Source organism: Oncorhynchus tshawytscha, linkage group LG23 (genome assembly GCF_018296145.1).
Source record: "Oncorhynchus tshawytscha isolate Ot180627B linkage group LG23, Otsh_v2.0, whole genome shotgun sequence".
In the NCBI taxonomy this organism is placed as follows: Eukaryota; Metazoa; Chordata; class Actinopteri; order Salmoniformes; family Salmonidae; genus Oncorhynchus; species Oncorhynchus tshawytscha.
The window spans coordinates 13,911,247-13,934,807 of NC_056451.1; the positions used below are offsets into that span (position 1 = coordinate 13,911,247).

Genomic DNA, 23,561 nt, shown 5'->3' on the forward strand with positions numbered 1-23,561 from the left:
AAGCCTGAAATGTGGCAAAAGGTCGCAAAGTTCAAGGGGGCCGAATACTTTCGCAAGGCACTGTATATAAGGTTCCTCCTAGAGATCATATCTACCTCCTGCTGAACTGAAGAAGGGGAACTCCCCCTGTGTAGGGCAAAAATGCTGTTAATATATATTCTCACAGGATAGAATGTGGTAAAGGAACACATCAGAGCTTCTCCGTTTGCCCGTTTCCCTGGCATGACTGTCTTTATCCAATAGGATGTCTGAAACAAAAACGTTAGAATACAAAATAAATGGTACCGGTAACATATACATTTGACACATTAAGTTCAAAGTCCTTATAATGTAGAAGAACAACATTGTCCCTGTTGGTTCAACATCATTTCAGAGCAAAAATAAATAGAGTTACAACACATCACCGAGAGAAATAAAACAGAATAAATTAATTAATCTCACTAAGACTTGTAATCCCTCTTCCACCACATAAAGCTTCAACAAACCTGTCAACATGAAGAAAAAAATAACAGGAGCCAATTCTCTGTGTGCTTTGTTTCCCTTACTACCAACCAGCATTGACACACCAGACACAATCACTAGCAGGAACTAAGTCAGTCAATGTTGCAGTGTATGATGGGTTGTGGTTTATGAGTACCCTAAAAAGGGTGTGGCAGGTTGTCCTGACTATGGCTCCTCTGACTCTGGCTGTAACTCAAAGCTTCCCTGTATGTCAGCGCCAGCGCCGGTCGCTCGTACATTTCACTTAGAGCCTCAAACTTGTCCCCCCAGTGGGATAGCCGGTCAGAGCTGAAGGCTGCTCCCTCCTCTTCCTCTGCTTTATCGTGGGAGATAGCAGAACCCAGCGAGCTGAGGCTACCGACCGGGGACCCGGCGCCCTCGATGCTCCAGACATGATAGCTGTCCTGCGGGAACTCCTGACTGTCATTGTCGGCCTCCCAGATGATGCGCGCTACGTAGCTCTTGAAGTCCATGGGGCAGTGGCCCAGGGAGATAGCATGAGCATCATTACTATCATTAGTATAGCTAGCATTGCTAGCGTGGTGATGATGATGGCGGTGGTGGTGGTGGGGGATGTGGAGGTAGGGGGTCCCTGAGCTGCAGGCTGAGCCAGCGGGGTGCACCTCCTCCTGGGAGCCCTGGGAGGACTTGATGAGAGGGGCCGTGGTGCAGGATGAGGACTGGGACAGGCTGGAACACAGGGGCCTCTTCAGTTCTGTGATGTCATAGGCATTCTGGAGGGATGAAATGGCATCAAATTAAAAACATAAGTATGAAAAATAAGTAAATGATGCCATCTAGTGGTCAATTTAGAAATCAATCTCAATGAACAGCGACGTAGGTCATTTCGCTGTGCTGCAATGTCTGACCTGTGCGTGTGTGTGTGTGTGTACCTGGTCCTGCTCTCCTCCTCCCTCCTCGTTGTAGTTGAGGATGTTCTCTCTGATGTCCTCCCAGCTCTGGTGTTCTGCAGGGAGGTGGTACCTGCCCCTCTTCTGGAACTTACTACGACTGCCCTTCTGGTTCCACACTGTCACAGCTACCAGCACAGCTACAGGACACAGAGAAAGGAAACAGTTCAGTCATTAGACTGGATGGAAGAGATGGAGAGATAACACTACTGTACTCTACATGCATCTGAGTGTTGAAGGGAAAGAGATGAAGCAAAACCTATCCTTTTCACGTTCACCTCTTGTCTTCTGTCGGCCATCTACCGTCCCTCAGGCAATCCTACACTCTTTTCCCCTCTCCCTTCATGCCATCTCTCTCAACTTCCCCTCACTCTCCCTGCAAGTCTAACCATCACTGATTTTTAGACATTCACCACTGTAGCTACTTCACCCTTTTCCTCATCTCGCTTGACATTTCTAGTTTTAGCACTCAGATGTTTATGTTCGCCTTCTCCACTTCTCATCCCCCTCTCCTTTCCCTGGCATGGGGCTATGATCTCGCTGCGTCGTGTATCAGGGCCGTCAGCGTTGACAGAGGGGTCCTCGGGGGCACTGCTAGTCTGACATCACAGAGCCGTACCCGTCAGAGGCTCATACAAACCTCGCTACCTGTCACGTGTCACTGTTATTGAACAGGCCCTCTAGTCTCTAGTCTATTTCCCCTGCTCTCCCTTCTACATACATCTAACTACACATCTATCTGTATGGTGTTTATCAATGCTGCTAATGGACAGCATTATAATGGCTACTCTATTGATGTCTTTAAGCACGCTTAATGTTCCGTAAAAACAGCTCACTATACGAAGGGTAAAAGGTCATGTGAAGAGAGGGTTTTAGTCACCCATATTTACCGAAGAAGACGAGCAGACACATGCTGATGACCAGGATGGAGCCCGGGCTGAGGGCGGCCATACGGTGGGCTTTCATCTGGCCCACCTCACAACGCTGACCTCTGAACCCCTCGGGGCAACGGCACTGCCAGCTGTCAGGGGTCAGGGCGTGGCAGGTGCCCCTGTTACGGCAGGCCGAGGGTCCACAGGGGGAGGGCACACAGCGGTGGTGGCCTGATGTCTCGTCTGTCACCGTCACCTGGCCACCTGGACACCTGGGAGAGGGCGGAGAACAGGTTTGTTCTTTTAACTATGTCTGTGTGTCCTTGGCATGTGTAAGATTGTGTGTGTGTGAGATAGTGCTTGTATGTGTTTAAATGTGTGTGTAGTCAGCCTCACACACCTGCACTGGTGTTTCCTCCACAGGTCCACACAGTAGAGGGGGCTGCGGCAGGGCTTGGCACTGCAGGCGTCTGAGTCACAACCTGAAGTCACCCCCCTCCGCTCCAACACCGTGCTGAACTCGGTACTCTGACCATCCAGAAGGAGGGAGTGGTCGTTCAGCCTCACATCCCGCAGGCAGCCTGCGAAAGAGAAAGGGAGACTTAATGACAGACCAATACTAATGGGATAAAAGATCATCAGAGATGATTGTTTTCTGTGATTGCTACTTCTAAGAAATGTATTTGCCTTGGTAAAGTCAAATAGAGGGACAAAAGGGAAAGATTTTGTAAAAAATATGGAACAAAATGACAGAAAGATCAGCCACTCCTTGACATGGACCTGTGGCTTTTTGACCCAGCCAAAGATACACACACTGAGAGCTAGAAGGCAGACACAAGGAGAGAGGAGACCATTACAATGGAGAGGAGGGGAGGAGTAGAGACAGGATGAGGTGACATGATGAGAAGAGAGGATGAAAGGAGGCAGGAAAACAGGAGAATAGATTGAGACAAAGAGGAGACAGAGGAGAAAGAAGAGAGAACCAGCAGAGAAAACATGGAAAGGACAGAAGAGGAGACCGTCTTACCCTGGAAGTCAGCAGATTGTCCCGGGGTGGGTCCATTCCCCAGCAGCACACTGGAGGGGTGCACCACAATCTCCCGCCTGTTCCCCATCCAGGCCCTGGCCTCCCGCGAGCCACCGCCCTGCTCCAGGCGCAGCGTGAAGAGGTTGTCATGACGATGCAAGCTGGCGAGGACCCACTGGCCCCCGTCGACCCGCTGGCTGGCCAGGCGAAGGGAGTGGGCACCGTCACCCAGATTGGCACGCACCGACAGGTGGCTGTCTACGATCTGAGAGAGTGGAGAGAGGACGTCAGCAAATGTAGCCACTTTTCACTTTCCAATTGACTAAATTGGGTCCTGTGAGTGATGTGACAGCAGGGCACTGACCTCCAGGATGATGTACTCGTTGGCACCGTGGGACGTCATGGAGAGCAGGGTGCCAGAGGAGGAGCGCGTGCGGAGCAGGAGCTGGATGTGTGTACGACGGGGGCTACCCCCCCCCCTCAGCTGGTAGCGTAGCATACTGTCCCTGGCGAAGGACCACTCTGGTAGAGCTACAGGGGGGAGAGGCGATATGGTTAATAATCTCTCACACACATTCACACACCAAAATACTGCTGTGAAGAAGAACCAGTCCACCAGCAAAGTCACCTACCTTTGTCACACTTGTGCCCGCTGTACCCGGGGTGACAGTCACAGCTGAAGGAGCCCCACTCGCCCAGGCAGGTCCCGTGGACGCCACAGGAGGGTCCACTTGCTGTCACACACACCCCGTCTGTCAGGCCACAGCCTGGGGAACTATCCAAGCTCTCCCCCGGAATTCCCAGGTCATACACCTCCAGAGAGAGATGTACATTATAGGTGAAATATCAGCTTAGAGAAGCATAAAGAGAGCCCTCAGAGTCAGTTATCAACATTTGAGCTCAAATGGATGCTGTTGCTGTCCTGTGATCCTCTCCTTTCCCACCCCATGTCAAATAGGGCTTTATATGGTCAACTTCTTGAGCCAAAATGGCTACTACTGTTGCTGTACATAATCGACTGTCTGATCCAAAATGGTCATCACTCATGCTGTCCTGCTGTGCTCCTCTCCCCTAATTATTCATGTCAAACAGGACTGTATATGGTCAACTGTCAACCATTTGAGCCAAAATGGCCACCACTTCAGTCCCATTTTCCCTCCCTTCAATATTTCCCAGCAGTGACGCAAAACCACACAAGCTAATCTGCTTTCAGGAATAGTTTATGGAGGAGATGTTCTTTTAATTTATGTCTTATTTGGACTTTGAAATCGTTTTTTTGTCCTCATTTCATAAGCTGTGCTCAAACGACCGTCTGTCTAACTCTCTCAGCCAGTGCCAACAGAAGACACACACAAAGAGGTTGACACACGCGCGGGCGTGCGCACTCACACACACACACACACACACACACACACACACACACACACACACACACACACACACACACACACACACACACACACACACACACACACACACACACACACACACACACACACACACACACACACACACACACGTTGCAGAGAGAAGTCGCAAAAGAGACAGAGAAGCTAACACTCTCCCAACTGGAAGACACATACACTGCCTCTCAAAACACTGTAGGAAAAATCCACTCACAAACAAATGAATATTGACAACCCCATAGAGTAAACAGACTTAAAGCATCTCTTCTTCCCAGGTATATTAATACAGCTGCCAGTCTCCGCCTCCTCTCAGCTCTGTTCATAAACCTGTCACTATCAGTCTGATGGATAGACAGCTCTGTCACTCTGATGGGGAGCATGAAAACACTGTGACAGTGAGGAAAGGATAGAACTACTAGAGAAGTGGGGAATAAAAGGTGGTGGAGGAAGAGGAGGAGGTGTGACTTTAATGCAGAGGGAGAGAAAGAAAGAGAAAGCAAGGGAGGGGGGAAGAGAGAGGTTAGGGTAGAGAGGTTACCTTGCTATCGACCACCAGGTTCCTGAGGCAGCCAGTGAAAGCTTTGTAGCGTCTGTGTGTGGAGGTCACCTTCACCCCACCCAGCTGGAGAGGCTGGTTCACATTCAGGAACCTGGGAGATGGGGAGGAGAGGGAGAGAAGAGTAAGAAGAATAAGAGTCAGTAACCAGGTTTCCATCCAACCTGTTTATGCAAGCAAAGACCATGTCGGATCAGAAATATCATGACAGGCCTGACAGAAACAGAATCTTTTTCGGGAAACTTTCCAAATGTCGACAAAACAAAATACGCTACGCTATCTTTTTGTGTTGGTAAAATTAATTATGCGAGAAACATCGAAATATGAACCATTATATCGAAGTAAACTTGGAGTCACGCGATGACATGTTGTGTAGTCCTCCCACTATGACTCGTCAGGAAAGCATGCCATTTATTAGGCTACAGATGAAATAGGATATGATGAACTTCACAGGGTGATTAAAGCGCACGTTGATGAGCTTGATGCTCCTTTCCAATAAATATCGAGGGTCTTACTCTGGTGACATGATAATCGATGCTAGGCGGCTGTTTAACAAATGAAAAGAATATCTCTTTTGTCCATAATAATAACCTCATCATGTCGGCTACATGTGCGCTCTAGTGAACATCTTTCAGATAGCGCTATTGGCTAGAGAGCACGTGCCAATACCAGAGTGGGCACACTCGCTACATAACAACAAAAAACATTTTGCGAGAAAACCATCAGTATAGTTTAAAATACGATTGAAACGCATTTAACTTGTATTTTTGTGTTTGGGAAAATTTGGGACATTTTGGGGAATTTGACCGCAAAAGGTATCTTTATGTGCACTACGTCATCACGCACAGACTTTTATCTGCAACAGGTCAGTTTGATGGAAACACATCTCTGCTAAGAAAATGCACATCGTTTTTATTTAGCTGATTTTACAATATTCACATGAAAATCTGTCGCCAATTGGATGGGAACCCAGCTAGTGTTAGCTTGTGCATAACATGGTTTGTCAGTAGTGGTCTTCAGTGGTCTGTAGTAGTCTAGTGGTCTACAGTTGTGTCCTCTTACCTCAGGTTGCCAGGGGTCTTGCCAGAAGCCTTGCAGCCAGACTGATCTGTCTCCAGCACCTCCACCACTAGACCCTCCACCTCATTCACCACTGCCCCCGAACACTGGTCTAGGATCAGTTGAACTGCCTGGATTAAACACATCATATAGTACCACCGTCATGTTCACAGTCAGGTCCTAGCTCAGTTCATAATGTAAGCATCCCAATGAGGATTCCCCCATCGGCTATTCCCCAATCCCCAACCAGTTCCTCCTCCAACCCCTCTGGGAATATGCCTGGACCTTTCCGTCACTGACGATGTCCAGGCGGTGCCATCGGCGGTCCGTGACGGTGGATCTCGCTGGGAGCTGCAGCGTCAGTGATCCCGATCCATGGCTGATGCTGAGGGTCGGAACGCCATTCCTCAATTCTGGAAGAGAGACAGGAAACAGGGATGAGGAGACATAAGCACTTCGAAGCTTGAGATCACATAACAGTGGAAACACATTCTGACTCTGCATCAATCAATCTAGTCATTTTCACAAACATATTCTTGGAAACAAGCCAATCGAGCCACCAAGCGCTTGAAATTGTCTGACTCACCAATATACAGAGTTACATTGATAAGCCACCTTAATGTTGCAATAACAGTATGCGTGTGAAAGTGTGTATGACTACATGGTGTGTGACCTGACCAACCTCTGTGTTCTACACTGCTACTCAGTTGAGCAGAACCAGTGAAAAATGCTTCACCGCAATCAATTCAGCAGCCATGTTCGATTTGCTATCCCCGGAGCGGGGGAACATGGAGCAGGCTCGATAATGACATAAATGAATGCGACGGGGCTACCAAACAGATTATGTAAGGCCTTTCTAAAGGCTAAACTGGACTAATCTTTTAGGGACATATAGGACCTCTGGGATGTGACATTAGGATTAGGGGGGACATGACTTGACATAAAAGCCACATGGCTTATAGGGACCTGAATATGACGCAGGCTTATGAGGATATGAGTGTCACCTCCACTAGAGGTTTGATCAAGAGTGCTGGTTGCCAGTCGATCCCCATATTGCTTACCTATCCATATCCAGACACACTGAAAGTAGGAAGTAGGAGTAAGTGGGATGGACTATGGTGTGGTTGTTTCTGTTCAGGGCCTACATGTAGGCTGCATGTTCTTACCCAGAGCAATGTAGTCCTCCTGCTCTCCGGCCTGGGCGGGGCCTAGAGGGCCGTTGTAGAGCAGCAGCCCATTGGCTGACTCGGTTATGAACTCCAATGAGATGTGGCTTTGAAAGCAAGGCCTGATGGGAGGGAACCAGGCGTAACCCTGGCCGCGGAAGGAGTGCTTGGTCTGCTGGCACTCAGGCCCGTCAAACATGGGTGGACACTTGCACCTGAACGGCAGGGGAGAAACATTGTGAATGTGTTATTTCTAACAGCTAATGCTAACTAGTGAGAGCTCTTGGCTCCAACTGTCTTCGGCCGTCGTACCTGTATCCCAGCTCGCTGTCCTCACAGGTGCCTCCGTTGAGGCAGGGGTTGCGGGGGTAAGAGGAGCAGGCCTGGTGCAGGCTCTCTCTGGCCCTGCAGCCGCAGCGTGCCTCAGAGGAGGCGGAGACAGACACCAGGGAGGTGTTTCCGGAGCTGAGGGCGGTGGGGGTGAGGCTGAAGGTGACGTCGCTGCTGCAGCCGCCCGACTGACTGCAGTCTGTGTAGGGACACTCGTCTATACCCACCTGGGAGATAGACACACCCAGCGCTGCTTCCAACTGAGAGAGGAGGGGGGAGAGAAAGAGAGCGTCAGTCTACTGCCTGTCAGTGAAATCAAATTGGTTTGAATCAGTCTTCATATCAGTCTTTCATAGTCTTCATTTACAGTCAGGTGATGTCTCTGGATGAATTTGTTCTGACTCAATCTGACTCCAATGGCTTAAAAGCAACTCACCAGTTCCATTCAACCTTAACAGGCAGCAGTAAAACTGTCAGTGACACACATCCAGTGTATAAACAACTGCTTCTGGGCAGCGCAACACCCACTACAAAACAGCTTAGGATTTATGGACGAGAGAGGACTTTATAAAGACTCAGTCGTTCTCTCCTGTCATCCCTCTTTTTCTCTCCATCCATCCATCCCTCTCTCCCATTCTGTTCCCCCGGCACAAGATTGGGTCACCAGATGCTATCTCATGCCTTAAATGGACATGAAAAATGTACACACACTTGAGTAGTGTGCCGCTGTGTGTGTGTGAATAAGTGTGTGTGAGAAATATGTATGTTGTTGAGCATGGTGTCAGTGTGTGTGTGTGTGTGTTTAAGTGTGTGTGAGATTTTAAATATGAGTTTCTTTTTAGTAGTGCATCACTGTGTGTGAGATAGTGTGAATGATTGTAACGTTGTCTAGTGTGAAGCTTTATGCGTATTCAGACTCTTATATGAGACACTTAGTGTGTATCCCATCTCCACCTTAGCTTTATGCGTATTCAAACTCTTATATGAGACACTTAGTGTGTATCCCATCTTCACCTTAGCTTTATGCGCCATCACATTGCCGTGGAGTTTCTCGGCCTTGTAGTACGGCGAGCCGTGGGCGGCGAACCACACGTTGACCTCGCGCTCACCCTGGCGGTTGCCATTGGCGACAGAGAAGACGTGGACGTTGTCCCGGTCGGTCTGGAGAAGCTCGGAGAGAAGACGACCCAGGCGGGAGAAAGAACTCTCCTGACCCGGTGCACTACTGAAGAACTGTTCCACTGTGATGTCTGAAGCAACAGGATGGTGGGGTTGAATGGTCAGTACACTCAGTTCATCATTTTGTAGTTCAACACACTACAAAGTGGAATGCCCCTGGCAAAGCACTCCCCTGCCCAATGTTCTACAGGTAACGATTGTACAGATCAGTCAGGTGTTTGTAAATGCTCAGCTGGGGCCTGGGGGTGATGTGAACCACGACCTTAGGGAACTATTAGATACAAGAAAGCCTGCCACACAGCACTCAAGCATGTATGTCATCACACATGGAAACATTATGACAGCATTAGCTCCTTATGGTCTGTGGTCAGTGACCATGAAAAATAGTGAAAAGTGACAATATTGGCTGATACACTAGGTGGCAAAACTCACTGGACAGGCGCAAAGAGCCAGCGTTCTGGACCGCCTCCTCGTCCAGCTCCATGACAACGACCTCCGCAGTGGAGGTCACGTCGGGCCAGGTCTTGTCGGAGACACGCACCTCGAGGCTGTAGGAACCCACCGGTACAGGGGCCCCCTCTCTGATAATCAACTGGCCTGAGTTGTGGTTCAGACTGAACAACCCGCTGAGAGAGGGAGGAGGGAGGAGGAGATGGATGGAGAGAGCAAGATAGAGGGAGAGAGAAATGGAAGAAGATCGAGAGAAAAGGGGGGTAGTGGGCATAGAAGTAAAAGAGAGGGAAGGGGGGAGAACAGAGAGTAAGAGAGATCAGCAGTAAGTCCCTCCGGTGTTCATCCATGCAGGACTATCCCTGGCCTCCCTCCATGCTCACCATCTCACGTTAAAACACTGAACTGTCCAGGGAGACAGCCACATGCATTATAGATGGCTTCACTATCAGTATCAATGCAACCCCCTCTACCCTACCTCTCCTGCACCCCTCCCTCCTTCCACCTAGCCCCCTGTTAACTCTATTACCCTATTCCCTGAATACCCAGTTCAGTGTTCACTCTATCAAAAACCTATTCCCCCTGAACCTGCTCCCACAGCCTCTTGGGTTCCTTCTACGTCTCTCTGCCTACTCCCCATAGACACATTCTCACTACACTAACCCCACCAGCTCTACCTAAGCCCCATGTTAATACTGCAGAACTTTCTATCCTATCCTGCTCCTAAAGTCTACTTCTCACTTCTCTAACTTTTCTTACTCACATGTCCTTGTTCCCTCTATTACAGTGACTCTTCTCCTTCCCAGCTATCTACTCATGTCTTCTCTCCCCTTCCATCTATCATCCCTCTATTTACTTGGCCCCTGTCCACTCTGGTCCTTATCACTGGCTCAGATCATGACAAGGGAATGATGATGGTTCTGCTGTGACTATCTCCATCTACCTCACTTTCTCCTCATCTCTCAAGTTAGAGGTCAATGCCAAGGAGTTCATCTGATGTCTCTGTTTTTGAAGCTTCCATCTCTACTGAAAATGGGAGGGGGGGGGCAGTACAGAAAGAAGCAGTACAGTATGTAAGTTCTGTTCTATAGAGCCTTTGTACAACTGGAGCAACAAACAAATGTTTGCAGATACACCTAGCTTTACCACATGACCACGTTATTGTTTTAGCATCACATCGTTTGATGGCACACCAAGGTAAGTACCCTCACACACTGGCCTGCGATCAAAAGAGATTTGAAAAGGTGCCATGGCTCTCTCTTACGTAACAGTAAAAGCTGGTTATGCATGGCCCGTGACCTTCAGAAGTCAGGCCAAACGAGGTAATTATCTGAGCCATAAGAAAATTAAACCGGCTGGCCCAATCGAAGAGGTGCTGAGCTGTGGGGAGATGTGTGTTATGTCATCCCTCCCCGGGACATCATGTTAATGTAATACATTAATGAATCCCTGTTTGCAGAGCTAGCCGGGGCAAACATGCAACACAGCACTTTGGAGACAGAAAACAAATAGGCTTCAAATCATCATCTACACCGATGGCTGGTAGGTATAATGAAATGATCCATATAGTTTGGTCCTTCGAGACGCATTGGGATCTGCTGACTGGGGATTCAACATGGTAATGGCTCTTTCTTGCTCACTTTCTCTCTCTGTTGTTCCTTGTCATCTTTTCGTGTGCTTACTAGCTCTTCCGATTACAGGTGTCTCATTAGAGGGAGAGGTGCCAGCAGTGTAATCAGCTTCTTTTCAGTGCACACCAAACATTGCGCACCCATCAAACAAAACCAGAGCGCCGTGCCTCGCTTCACTGGGAATTTTCAATACAATTCTTTATGAAGTATTAATAATGGTGCTCCTGACAATTCATCTCTCCCTCTCCCTCTCCCTTTCCCTCTCCCTTTCCCTCTCCCTTTCCTGCTCTCTCTTCCAATCTATTTCTACTTTCTCTGTTTCTCTTAAACGGCCTGTTTCTCCTTCACCTAAAATGTATCTTTCTCTCCTTTTACATTCTGTCTCTCTCTCTTTCAATCCCACACTTTCCTCCCCTCTTATTGTACACTCTTTTGTCTTATTCTCTTTTCCTCTCTCTTAAGTGGCCGGGCTTCATTCCAACTTTAGTGAGGAGATCAAAGTACCTGGGGGGTTTGCCTTGGAATCTGTAAACCTTTTCGCTCCAGTCGTCAAGGTCAGGGGATTGAACCTGTCCAAGCACTGTCGTGGGGAGAACACCTACGGGGTGGAAACTCAGAATTAGGTGCTGGAAGACAACCCTTCCCTGTCGTACACCTAAAGCTCTCAGAGTGAGGGAGAAAAATAAAGAAAGGGAGAAGAGGAGGAGGGGAGGAAGAGGGAAGATAAGTTGGAGAGCGTCGCCTCGTTGGCACATATGGACACGGTTCTGAAAACACAGCAGGGGAAGTGCACACATTAGCATGTTAGCTCCCGTTTTCCCTCCAAAAAGCTAAATGGAGTGCTGTAATCCCCTTAGGCGTGACATAAAATAAAACATGTAATGGCTCCTGTTTATATGCCTATCAAACCTGGGACTTAAGCTTAAGTAAATTGTTTGCTTCATGGCATTTTGGAAATACATGATGAATTCTTATTAGAGGGTTAATGTACTTTCATCTGGCAAAACCCATACAGAGAATCTACTAAAAATACATGACAGAAAAGCAGAGTTTTTCCAGCAGTTACAGCAAGCTGACAGATGGCATGAAATACTAAATAAGTGATGTGGGGCTTCAAGAGTCCGTAAGCATTCAACTGTGACAAGTAGTGTTGTAGCAACATCAGCAGACCACTGGAGAAACATACCATGGTAGCTGTACACGAAGAAGTCGGTGTGGCCCGGAGAGTGGGGGTGGTCATTCCTGTCGCCGATGACAACCGTCAATGTGCTGGTTGAGCTCATTGGGGGAGACCCGCTATCAATCATGAGAATGGGAAGGCGGTACTCCTTCTGGCGTTCACGGTCAAAGGTTCGCAGGGTAGTCAGTGCAGCGCTACCGTTGCGCAGGTCAGTCAGGTTGAAGCTGGTAGCATCGGAGGTTAACATCAGGAGACGGATGGAAAACGGTCCACCATTGGGTGAGGAGTCGCGGTCGGCTGCGTGGAGAAGCAGGGATGTATCGTTTATTCTCACCGCCTGGGGGGCAGCCATGTTTTCCCACACAATGGGCTTGTAGGGCACCTCAAACTCTGGCCCGTTGTCATTGACGTCCAGTACGGTAACCATAACGATGGCGGTGCCGGTGAGTGGCGGGCTGCCCGTGTCGGTGGCCAGGACCATGAGTCTGTGCTGGGATACCATTTCCCGGTCCAGAGAGTCAGCCACTACCACCCAGCCTGACTGGTCCACCAGGAACTGCCCGTAGGGGTCAGACTCTTTGGCAATGCTGTAGGAGAAGCGGCCATTTAGTCCTGAGTCCAGATCGGCAGCGGTGACTTGAGCCACAATGGTGCCAACAGACACGTCCTCAGACATGGCAGGAGCCTCATAGAACTGTGGGAAGAAGACGGGTGCGTGGTCGTTGGAATCCTCCACCTGAACCAGGCAGTATGCCAGGCTGAAGAAGTCTGCGTCTTCCGCCTTCACAGTCAAGTTGAACGTTCTCTCGTGGGGCTTTTCAAAGTCCATCTTCTTCTTCAGCCGCACCACACCACGCCGGTTCGCCTTGTCCGTCTCCACAAAGAACTTCCTGTCCTCGTCGCCTCCGACGATGCTGAAAGTGACCACTGCGTTCTCACCCTGGTCGCCATCGCTGGCGGAAACCGCCAGAACCTCGCTGTTCACCTCTAGGTCCTCCGCCACCTATTAATATTGATAACAAATTACATTAAAATATTGATAACAAAATACTCAAACATATTACAGTGCAACAGTGTTGGGGTGAACAGGTGAACAGGTGAGCAGGTGAACAAACCTGGGCATTGTAGACCCTCTGGGTGAAGACTGGTGGATGGTCATTCACATCTGATACCATGATAGTAGCCGTTCCAGTCCCGGACAAGCCCCCACCATCCCTGGCCTCAACCACAACCAGATAGCGGTCCTCCGCCTCACGGTCCAGAGACCGTAGAACTGTACTGATGGTTCCAGTTGAAGGGTTGATGGAGAACAGATTGAGGTTGATCTCGTTGCGAACGTTTTGTACGATGCGGTAGGTCAGTATGGCGTTCTTCCCGGCCTTGGGGTCATCTAAATCCGTGGCCCTTATCTCCATCACTGAGGTGTCGGCGGGAGAGTTCTCAGGCACGTGGCCAACAAAGCAGTCTGAAGCGTCCGGCGCCGGGCATGGGAAGACTGGTGCGTTGTCGTTGATGTCATGAACTTCCAAAAGGACGTCAGCAAAGCCAGTGAGTCCCGCCCCTCCCTCATCGGTGGCCAGAACCAGGAAACGCCAGGCCGGGCGCTCCTCACGGTCCAGACGGCGTTGGGCGTAGATGCGGCCCGTACACTCATCGATGGTGAACTCACTGCCAGCTCCCTGGCCGTGGAGTGAGTAGCGCAGGGCGCTCTGGTCTGCCTCCTGGTCTGGGTCGGTGGCTGAAACCTACAAACAGGAATCCCCCAAAAACCTAGCATTAGACAGTAGGGCCGGATAGAATCTGCTTAGAATTTTTCTTTTCTTTTCAATTCAATGAAATATGAAAATATAATTTGATTTAACCATTTCTGTTCATTTACGGATATTCTGCCTCTTCAGATTCCATCTGGCCCCAAAAATAGGACATGAAAAGAGAATTGATTGTAGTAGCCAATATACAGTCTGTTGCCTTGCAACAAAAATAAGACCATTTTCCTGGTTTTCCTCTATGGATAATTAGCCTGCCTTCATGTTATCTCTGTGTGAAGGACAAGCTCAGACACTTCCCCCCACATCTATCACCAGAACGCACAATGCAATTAAAAGTTAATAGATGCCAGCAAAAGAAGAAATACACTTTCTTTATTCCTCTCTTCCCCTCTCACCGGAGGGTTTGTTTACAAAAGCCTTTGAAGTTTACATTTTTTCTCTCCATTTCCTGACAATGCAATGAGAAGACAATATCGAGACACGGTGCGGCGTACGACAGCCAAGGCCAGGTAAATACTCATTTCAAATTGGATTTCCAATCTTTTTTCTTTCTGCAGGATTGTATTCATATACAGAATGAAGGGACTTTGGGGAAGGGATGGCTGCCTGCCACACACTGGAAACTATTAAGTGCATTAGAGGGGAACCGAGTGCACATCAAATCAATTCCACCACCAGGAAAGCAGCCCTGGGTTGAATACTGTGACACATGCCTCTCTCTCTAGGATTACTTCCATGCCCTCATGAATCGTACTCCTTCTTAATCTGATTTACCTTGGCGACATGCACAAACAGTTTTACTGGGAATAGGTGTGACGAAACTAGGCTGGGTACACAATGAAAGCCTAAGAAAAAGCAGGAGGCTCCACAACTATTTATCATGGGCAAACTGTGGGTGCTCATGTTGAGTACTATTAGGTATCAACACTTTAGGATAGGAGTATAACATTGGAGCCTATTTGATTTCACACAATGCCCACATGTGCGATGAGTTACCGTATATATATTATGCTACTTGAGAGGTGAAGCCAAAGCCACATTTCCATCAATGGGTGGACAATGTCACTGCATTCACTTCCATTCTATTCAATGTTTTAATACTGCATGTATAAAACAGAACCTCCTCACAGCAAGTTTAGCTTTATCAAAAAAGGCTTTCAAATATCAGTTGTCATACCCTGCTATTGTCGTTGTTACAAAGGGACTATGTATGAATGGCCTCTGACCTCCAGCTAAAGACAGGAGGCTCTGTAAGTTAATGAAACAACCTAATGGTGTAATGCACTGTTTATGTGGCTGTTATAAGAGGCAAACCAGTACGTAGGGACTAGAGCAGGGATCATCAACTAGATTCAGTCACGGGACGATTTTCTTCTTGAGTGGATAGTCGGGGGCCGGTACATAATTACAAATCATTTTTAGACCGAAAATTGACTGAAGAAGCCCAAACAGATACACTTTTTGACTAAAACATAATAATTTCAAACCTTGCTTACATTTGTATACGGGTGTATCTCTAGTATGTGTCGGAATACTTGCGAACAGAGTTCCAAAATTAAAATCACTTGGAGCTGATTTCCTGGTGTTGAAAATAAAGTATTAAAAAAATAGTTTTGCTCAGAAAACCTGGGGAACCCAATAAAACCACCTGTGGACCAAATTCGGCCCATGAGCCGCCAGTTGGGGAACCATAGCCTATAGTATGTATGACATCTGACCTCCAGCACGAAGACGGGCAACTCGGTCAGCTCCTCTGTGACAGCGGCGTGGTACTCTGTCTGGCCGAAGACGGGCGCCTCATCGTTGCGGTTCACCACCTGGACCACCACTAGGCTCTCATTCTCCCATTTCCCGTCGGAGGCCACCAGTCTCAGCTCGTAGCGTTGCTCCATCTCGTAGTCTAAATGCTGGGCCACAAAGATGGTGCCCACCTCTGGCTCCACGTCAAAGGTGCCCATGGTGTTGCCAGAGGTGATCTGGTAGCGGAGCTTGGCATTGGCACCTGGACAAGGAAATATGGCTGTTTCAAGGTTGCTTTTATTGGTTAGACAAGGTAGAACTAGTAGTCCATGTTAAAGGAGGAGAAAGGAGGACATAGTTACAGGCAGTATGCTGTGGTATGTGTGTGCTCACTCTCACACACAAGCCTACAGGCTGACAATCTGCACATGTACAAACACGTGCCGCACAAAAACAAAAAGACTACCTCACACTTCCAACAGCCCTCAACACAAAAGAACAACCCCCACAATACCCTCTCTGAGTCACACAGTGCCATCCGGCTATCAAATATTTCGGAGGAAAACATCAGTTTCTCTCACAGTGGGCCTCATTAGACAGAATACAGAAGGCAGTGAGGGCTGGTCTCACCCACCCCCACCTCAACTTTGTCTCAGGCACCACCGGTTCTCCTACCCCCTTCATGTCCTCAGTGTGTTCAGTTAAAAATACACAGGTGCACCCAACAAATGTACTTAGAGTACCAGTCAAAAGATTGGACTACCTACTCATTCAAGGGTTTTTCTTTATTTTTACTTTTTTCTACATTGTAGAATAATAGTGAAGACATCAAAACTATAAAATAACAAATATGGAATCATGTAGTAACCAAAAAAGTGTTAAAAAAATCCAAATATATTTTAGATTTTAGATTCTTCTTGATAACAGCTTTGCACACTCTTGGCATTCTCTCAACAAGCTTCACCTGGAATGTTTTTTCTCCTTGAAGGAGTTCCCACATATGCTGGCTGTATTTCCTTCACTCTGTGGTTCAACTCATCTCAAACCATCTCAATTGGGTTGAGGTCGTGTGATTGTGGAGGCCAGCTCATCTGATGCAGCACTCCATCATTCTCCTTCTTGGTCAAATAGCCCTTACACAGCCTGGAGGTGTGTTGTGTCATTGACCTGCTGAAAAACAAGTGATAGTCCCACTAACCCATTTTCCGCAAACCAGATGAGATGGTGTATCACTGTAGAATGCTGTGGTAACCATGCTGTTTAAGAGTGCTTTGAATTGTAAATAAATCACAGACAGTGTCACCAGCAAATCACCCCCACACCATCACCCCTCCTCCTCCATGCTTCACGGTGGGAACCACACGTGCGGAGATCATCAGTACACCTACACTACGTCAGACCAAAGGACAGATTTCAACCGGTTTAATGTCCATTGCTCATGTTTCTGGGCCCAAGCAAGTCTCTTCTTCTTTAGTAGTTGTTTCTTTGCAGCAATTCTTTGCAAGCATGAAAGCCTGATTCACGCAGTCTCCTCTGAACAGTTGATGTTGAGATGTGTCTGTTAATTGAACTCTGTGAAGCATTTATTTGGGCTGCAATCTGAGGTGCAGTTATTCTAATGAATGTATCCTCTGCAGCAGAGGTAACTCTGGGTCTTCCTTTCCTGTGGCGGTCCTCATGAGAGACAGTTTCATCATCGCGCTTGATGGTGTTTGTGACTGCACTTGAAGAAACTTTCAAAGTTCTTGAAATTTTCCAGATTGACTGACCTTCCTGTCTTAAAGTAATGATGGACTGTCATTTCTCTTTGCTTATTTGAGCTGGACTTGGTCTTTTACCAAATAGGGCCATCCTCTGTATACCACCCCTACTTTGTCACAACGCAAATGATTGGCTCAAATGCATTAAGAAAGAAATAAAGTCCACAAAATAACTTTTAACAAGGCACACCTGTTAATTGAAATGCATTCAGGTGACTACCTCATGAAGCTGGTTGAGAGAATGCCAAGAGTATGCAAAGCTACTACACAAAGTTACTACACAATTCCATATGTGTTATTATCATAGTTTTGATATCTTCACTATTATTTTACTACGCAGAAAATAGTAAAAAATAAAGAAAAATCATTGAATGAGTAGGTGTGTCCAAACTTTTGACTTGTACAGCACATATTTGTGAATACTCTCACACATGCATGCACACATCTTTCTAATTTCTAATTTCTAATTTATCCCTCTTATCCTCCCCTGTTATCTTATCTCCTCTCCTCTTCACTCTCTCATTCCTCCTTTCTAACCTCATCCACTCTACCACTGTCAACCCTAATCAGATACCCCATCAGAAGCGGAGAGGAGAGGGCTAGGTCGGGATGGCGTTCCCGGTCTGGGAAATGGGAATAATGAGATGGGATCAAAGGAGTCTGAATCCTGACTGCTGGTGTCTGTCATGTTAGAGTGCTGGGTGCTCCATTGTGGAGCTCCACAGTGGGACCTTCATACTAGTCCTTATAAAGCTATGTAAGAGCTGAATAAGGACGTGGTTGAGGTTCTACAGTAGTGAGTCTGATGAGTAGAGATGTATGAAAAGGACTGTCAAGAACGCAGATGTGCACAAGGCTGGATGACTTACACTAAACATGACACATTCCATTCCATAAACAATCTCCATTTCATATTGTACTAGTTCCTGCACCAGCTTCCCACCCCCACGCTCAGACATATGCGCATAAACACAAACACACACTGTTTCTCTCTCTCCGTCTCTCTCTCTTTCTCTCTCTCACAGACACACACATACCCACACTCCCTGTCTGTCTGCATCTGGCTCGGGCCCTGTTTACCAGCACGGAGGAGATTTTAGGAGACAAACACCATCTGTGTGAGACATGTCGGGCCTTCATTACGACATGTCATGCTCCTATCGGGAGTGTGTGTGTGTGGAGGGGGCTTAAGTGCGCTGGCCGTCAAAGCTTCTGAGCACGATCTGCCGTGACACTCGCCAAGAGGGTGTGTGTGTGTTGAGTGAGTGAGTGAGTGAGTGAGTGAGTAAGTGTGTGAGTGTGTGTTGGGTGGCAGGGAGTAGCTCCTGTACTTTTGCCTCCGGCCGCCTCCCTAATGATCGGTCTGGCCATATGGTTAACCCCCCTTAAGTAAGACTGGTGAGGGGGACAACTGTGCACATCAGGGGGGCTCAAGGGTTAAGTGATTTCATCCTAAGCAAAGCAGGAGCTCCACTGAAGGCCCCAAAACTGTGATTAAGGTCACTAGCATATCCCCCCCACACCATGTATTGGACCCCATCCACTACCCCAATCTGCTTACCATTAAGCTAGACAACCTATATCTGTTTACTGACAAACCTTCAGCTCAACTCAACTCCAATGTCAACCTCAGCAAAAATAAACTTGATCTTGTTAAAGCCCATCCAAAAGTTCTTAATTCAGCACATTTTCCACTTGGGGATAGAAACCCGATCCTAAAAGGATGTCTGTCTGCAACAAAAGACGCTGAAACTAATCAGCTTTGGGGGGAGCGTTTAACAGGGGCCCTTCTATTCCCCACGGATCTGTTCCCTAATTATTCAATTCCCCAAGTTCCACTGGGAGTGTAATGGGAAAATATTGGGATTTCATGGAAAAAGGCCCTTGACGTGCTTTGAAATGAAATACACAGGGGATATTCTCATATGAAACAGATCTCTCCATGTGTTTGTCTACTTGACTATCTCTGTTGTGGAGTAGCATCCACCGTATGGTGGAACAGTGGTGACTGGTAAAGAGAGGTCACAGAGAAACCAATGGAAGTACCTCAGCTGAAGATTGTAATGGGAGAGTTATGAGATGTGAATTGCCTTGTCACACCACTAGCACGATAAAGGTGTATTGTTGTATGGATATTTTGTGTGTGTGTGTGTCATCATTATAATGCTAAATGGTTTGTGGATGTTGACAGGTTGGTGAGAGACTCTGAGAGTAGGGGACCATATATAAACTGGAGGTCACTAATCCTGTTACAGAAGCACACACACATGCACACCTGGACCAACGACAGTGTGTGTGTGTGTGTGTTGATGTGTGAGGGTGTGATGATGTGATGAGAGGGTGGATGGACATCAGGGCAGGCAGGCAAGCTTCACTGGTCAATGAACACTGAGGTGATTTCACCTGAACTGTTTCACTAAGCTGTGTGTGTATGTATCACTAAGCTGTGTGTGTATGTATCACAGGGCTGTGGAGTGTGACAGTCAACCACTGATCCATAGGAACACTGTCACCTCCAGCACCAACATGGGACACTGAAATGACACACTCAACACTATGACTGACCCCGGAAAATGGGACAGTAGCACAAGAAAAGAAAACAGAGGGGATGAAAATGATAGACAGAATAATGAGGTAGAGAGAGAGAGAGAGAGAGAGAGAGAGAGAGAGAGAGAGAGAGAGAGGAAAGCAGAGGAAAGACCAGAGATGAGCCAGGAGAGCTGAAAGAGAGGGAGGGAAAGGAGACAGAGGAAAGCAGAGGAAAGACCAGAGATGAGCCAGGAGAGCTGAAAGAGAGGGAGGGAAAGGAGACACACAAAATTAGCAGGTCTGAAATATGAGAAATGAGACGAGAGGATCTGAGATGAGACACCACGAGACAAGAGACTAGACAACACAGGCAGACATCAACCCTACTTACACCACCACAAGCATAGCCAGGATTGGCTGAGCTCAAACCTCCCCTCAAGACCTGCCTGCTCAGCAAGGCTAGCGCTTAGCCAGGGATCGTGTCATGTTTTACAGCTAATCTCCCCGCTAATACAGATCATCTCCCTACTTGGACACCTGCGTGGGAGGCCAGGGGGAGACAAAATGGCCACCACAGCAGTTTATTCCCCTCACTCCTGTCTCTCCGTCGAGAGAGACGTTTTCCCTAATTACCAGATGGACACATTGTTGAGATGGCGAATTGGGGTAAAGTCTACAGAGCGGTGGCGGGATAAGCCGGAGCATTTGGGAGGGAATTATAGTTGTTGTTTGCGGTAAGTTTGCTATCTTAGCACTTCTTAATTCTGCTTCAGTGTCTTTTTGGGCTGTATGCTTTTACAAATCCGCCAAGGGATCAGGCTAGGGGTGTCTGAAGAGGGATAAAAAGCAGAGCCAAGACAGTTGCTAATTCAACTGAACATTGGAAAGGAAAAACAAAAACAAACCCTAAATTCAAAATGGTGGCCCCACTTCTCGTCTTAGTCATTTGCTAACTCTTTAAATGTAATGTAGCAGCCCATTAAATCAGATGTCATTTCAACACCTGTGTCGGCATCATGGAAGGTGTCATTTCCACCAAAACAATGATCGACATCTACTCCCACAAAGGATTTACCGTTGTCATTAAGACGGCACACTGTTTTTCTTATTTATTAATTTTCAGAGGAGGAGAGACGAGGGACAAACAGAAACAAAGAGACAAACATCAAATGACTACCTCGGGGGGCCGCATCCATACTTCCCACATTCACCACAGAGATTTGCTAACAAGCTCTGACAGAAAATGAGAGGAATAGAGAGAGTGACAGAGTGGGAGTCAGAGACGGAGAGAGAAAGACAGAGTATTCTTTACATAAATATACCTCCTATACTTTTCTTAATCTCTGTGGAGCCTGTCAAAGCATCAACAGAAAAATCAACTTGATATTGACAGGAATTCATAAGCACAGAGGGAAGTGACAGGGGGAGAGGGAGTGATTCCATTACAGTTGAGAGACAGAGTTGAACAGACAAGTAGGAAAAGCGACACCAGGATCAACACACACTGTACCACTAGAGTCCACGTCCTCTATGGGTATCAGGCACTTCAACAAAGACATTATGACTACTGGACTCAGAGGACTGACATTGTGCTTACATTCAATTCTCAATTGTTATGTTCGTGTGTCTTCAGATTTGTATCTGCCAAGGCCTTTGTAAAGATGAAAGATAATATTCCATGGGAGTAAACACTAGGATGACAAACAGTGCTGTCCAAATAATGTTAGAACTACGTCCCAGGAAATTAGCACTAGTAACTTTACTTATTAACTTATCATTGTGAGCGCTATTTTTTCAATGACAAAAAAGTCTAAACCCAGGTTGACTGATTGACCCCTCCCCACCCTGAGACCAAGCCCAATGTGCCTCACCTTCATCTTCATCATTGGCCGTCACGGTGATGAGGACGAAGCCCACCTCCTTGTCTTCCTCCACGCTCACCTCGTACACCGATTGGGCGAAAGCCGGAGCGTTGTCGTTGACGTCCGTCACAAGGATCCGTACGTAGGCCGTGTCTGTGTGAACCAATGAGAGGGATCTTTACTCAGGACTAACAACCAATCCAGATTGAAGCATGGACTGAGACAGCAACACTAATGTATAGTACTCTGACATTAAATTACATTGGCTTGGTCTATGCGGACCAAAGACATTAAAAAGAGAGTACATTACTCTAAGTATTCCACCTGGCAAGAGAAAACAGAAGCAGTAACCATCTAACCTCACAGAACACAGCAGTGTAATACCAACAAGGGCAAAGGGGAGAATAATGTGCATTAGCTAGTCATTTCCGTATGAACTCTAGCGGGACCTTGATGGCTTGAACAAACAGTGTGTTGGTGGGATGATCGTAGCATCACTGCTCTTTTGCTGTACCTCTGTGTGCGAGTCGTTATTGACCCAAAACCCAGATTAGCCATTAGCTCGTTCCATTAGCGCATCGCTAACGACGTCTTAATGAATGAAGTTCATGCTCGAATAACAGGGATAGAGCCAGCTGGTGTGTGTGTATGTCTGTGTGTGTGTGTTTTGTGTTTCTGTGTGTTCCTGTTACTGCCTGGTTAGAAAACGACTGATGTGTTATTGACTGGTTAGGTAATGGGGGGGTGATGGAGGATAGGGTTGGTAAGGGGACAGAGCTAACTATTATGAGAGAGTATGATACTCAGAGATTCCCTGTCTGGACAGGTGTGCCCGTGTGTGGACTGCAAACATGTGTGTATGCATAGGAGTGTAGGTACCCACCAGTGTTGGGCTGGCCCTGCTGTCCAGGCCTGGCTGACTCAGAGCTGTCCTGAGACTGGACCTCTATGAGGTAGGAACCTTTCTGCTCACGGTCAAACGAGGCCCGGGTGTGTATGACCCCAGTGTAGGAGTTAATACTGAAGTACTGAGAGTCTCCACTCTCATCCTTCAAGATCACATAGTTTATCTGTAGACAAAGATTGAAACGTTAATGCAATATCAGGACAAAATGACATACAATATTGTGTATATGTTGAATTATTCTCATTGAAAATCATAAGAAAATCAAGTGATTATGTGAAATGTAGTCATTCGCAATAGAGTCCGCCGGGGTCCTCACCATTCCATGGAGGCCTGAGTCGAGGTCCGTAGCAGAAACCTGGGCCACCGATGTTCCAATCTCTGCCCCCTCTGGAACGGTAGCCTCGTAGGTGGAGGACAGGAAGAAGGGAACGTTGTCGTTTACATCTGGAGAGGGGAGAGACAGGCCAGAGGTCAGGGTTAGGGATGTGATACAGGCCTTCTATTAAGAGCCTGCTAACAGAGGTCCTACCACACCTATTGTTTTGACCTCAACAATGCTAATGCTAAGTAGACAAACCCAACTCTTATGTCACTGACTCTCCAGGTTATAAGACTACTCTCTAGGTATCCATAAGATGAGGAACATTTGATTTCCCTAAACGCCCCAAAAATACAATTATTGACAAAGTCAGACAAGAAGACCCACTTTTCTTCACGCTATTAGAA

The 23,561-nt window shown here is 47.4% G+C and overlaps 1 protein-coding gene across 1 annotated transcript in view; it reads right to left on the minus strand.

The window, feature by feature from the left end:
* The window catches only part of LOC121840589 (neural-cadherin-like), a 119,937-nt gene continuing 96,376 nt past the window's right edge, over nucleotides 1–23,561 (minus strand). The window contains exons 14-34 of the mRNA XM_042304651.1: nucleotides 23,152–23,279; nucleotides 22,812–22,998; nucleotides 21,938–22,081; nucleotides 15,756–16,039; nucleotides 13,384–14,013; nucleotides 12,275–13,271; nucleotides 11,593–11,686; nucleotides 9,440–9,633; nucleotides 8,843–9,078; nucleotides 7,811–8,088; nucleotides 7,499–7,713; nucleotides 6,618–6,745; nucleotides 6,336–6,463; nucleotides 5,256–5,367; nucleotides 3,944–4,124; nucleotides 3,676–3,842; nucleotides 3,312–3,576; nucleotides 2,685–2,865; nucleotides 2,303–2,556; nucleotides 1,395–1,552; nucleotides 1–1,235 (exon numbers count right to left, since the gene is read on the minus strand). Coding sequence (XP_042160585.1) covers nucleotides 639–1,235; nucleotides 1,395–1,552; nucleotides 2,303–2,556; nucleotides 2,685–2,865; nucleotides 3,312–3,576; nucleotides 3,676–3,842; nucleotides 3,944–4,124; nucleotides 5,256–5,367; nucleotides 6,336–6,463; nucleotides 6,618–6,745; nucleotides 7,499–7,713; nucleotides 7,811–8,088; nucleotides 8,843–9,078; nucleotides 9,440–9,633; nucleotides 11,593–11,686; nucleotides 12,275–13,271; nucleotides 13,384–14,013; nucleotides 15,756–16,039; nucleotides 21,938–22,081; nucleotides 22,812–22,998; nucleotides 23,152–23,279 — 5,558 coding nt within the window. The 3' untranslated portion in view covers nucleotides 1–638. The remainder of the gene's footprint in view (nucleotides 1,236–1,394; nucleotides 1,553–2,302; nucleotides 2,557–2,684; nucleotides 2,866–3,311; nucleotides 3,577–3,675; nucleotides 3,843–3,943; nucleotides 4,125–5,255; nucleotides 5,368–6,335; nucleotides 6,464–6,617; nucleotides 6,746–7,498; nucleotides 7,714–7,810; nucleotides 8,089–8,842; nucleotides 9,079–9,439; nucleotides 9,634–11,592; nucleotides 11,687–12,274; nucleotides 13,272–13,383; nucleotides 14,014–15,755; nucleotides 16,040–21,937; nucleotides 22,082–22,811; nucleotides 22,999–23,151; nucleotides 23,280–23,561) is intronic.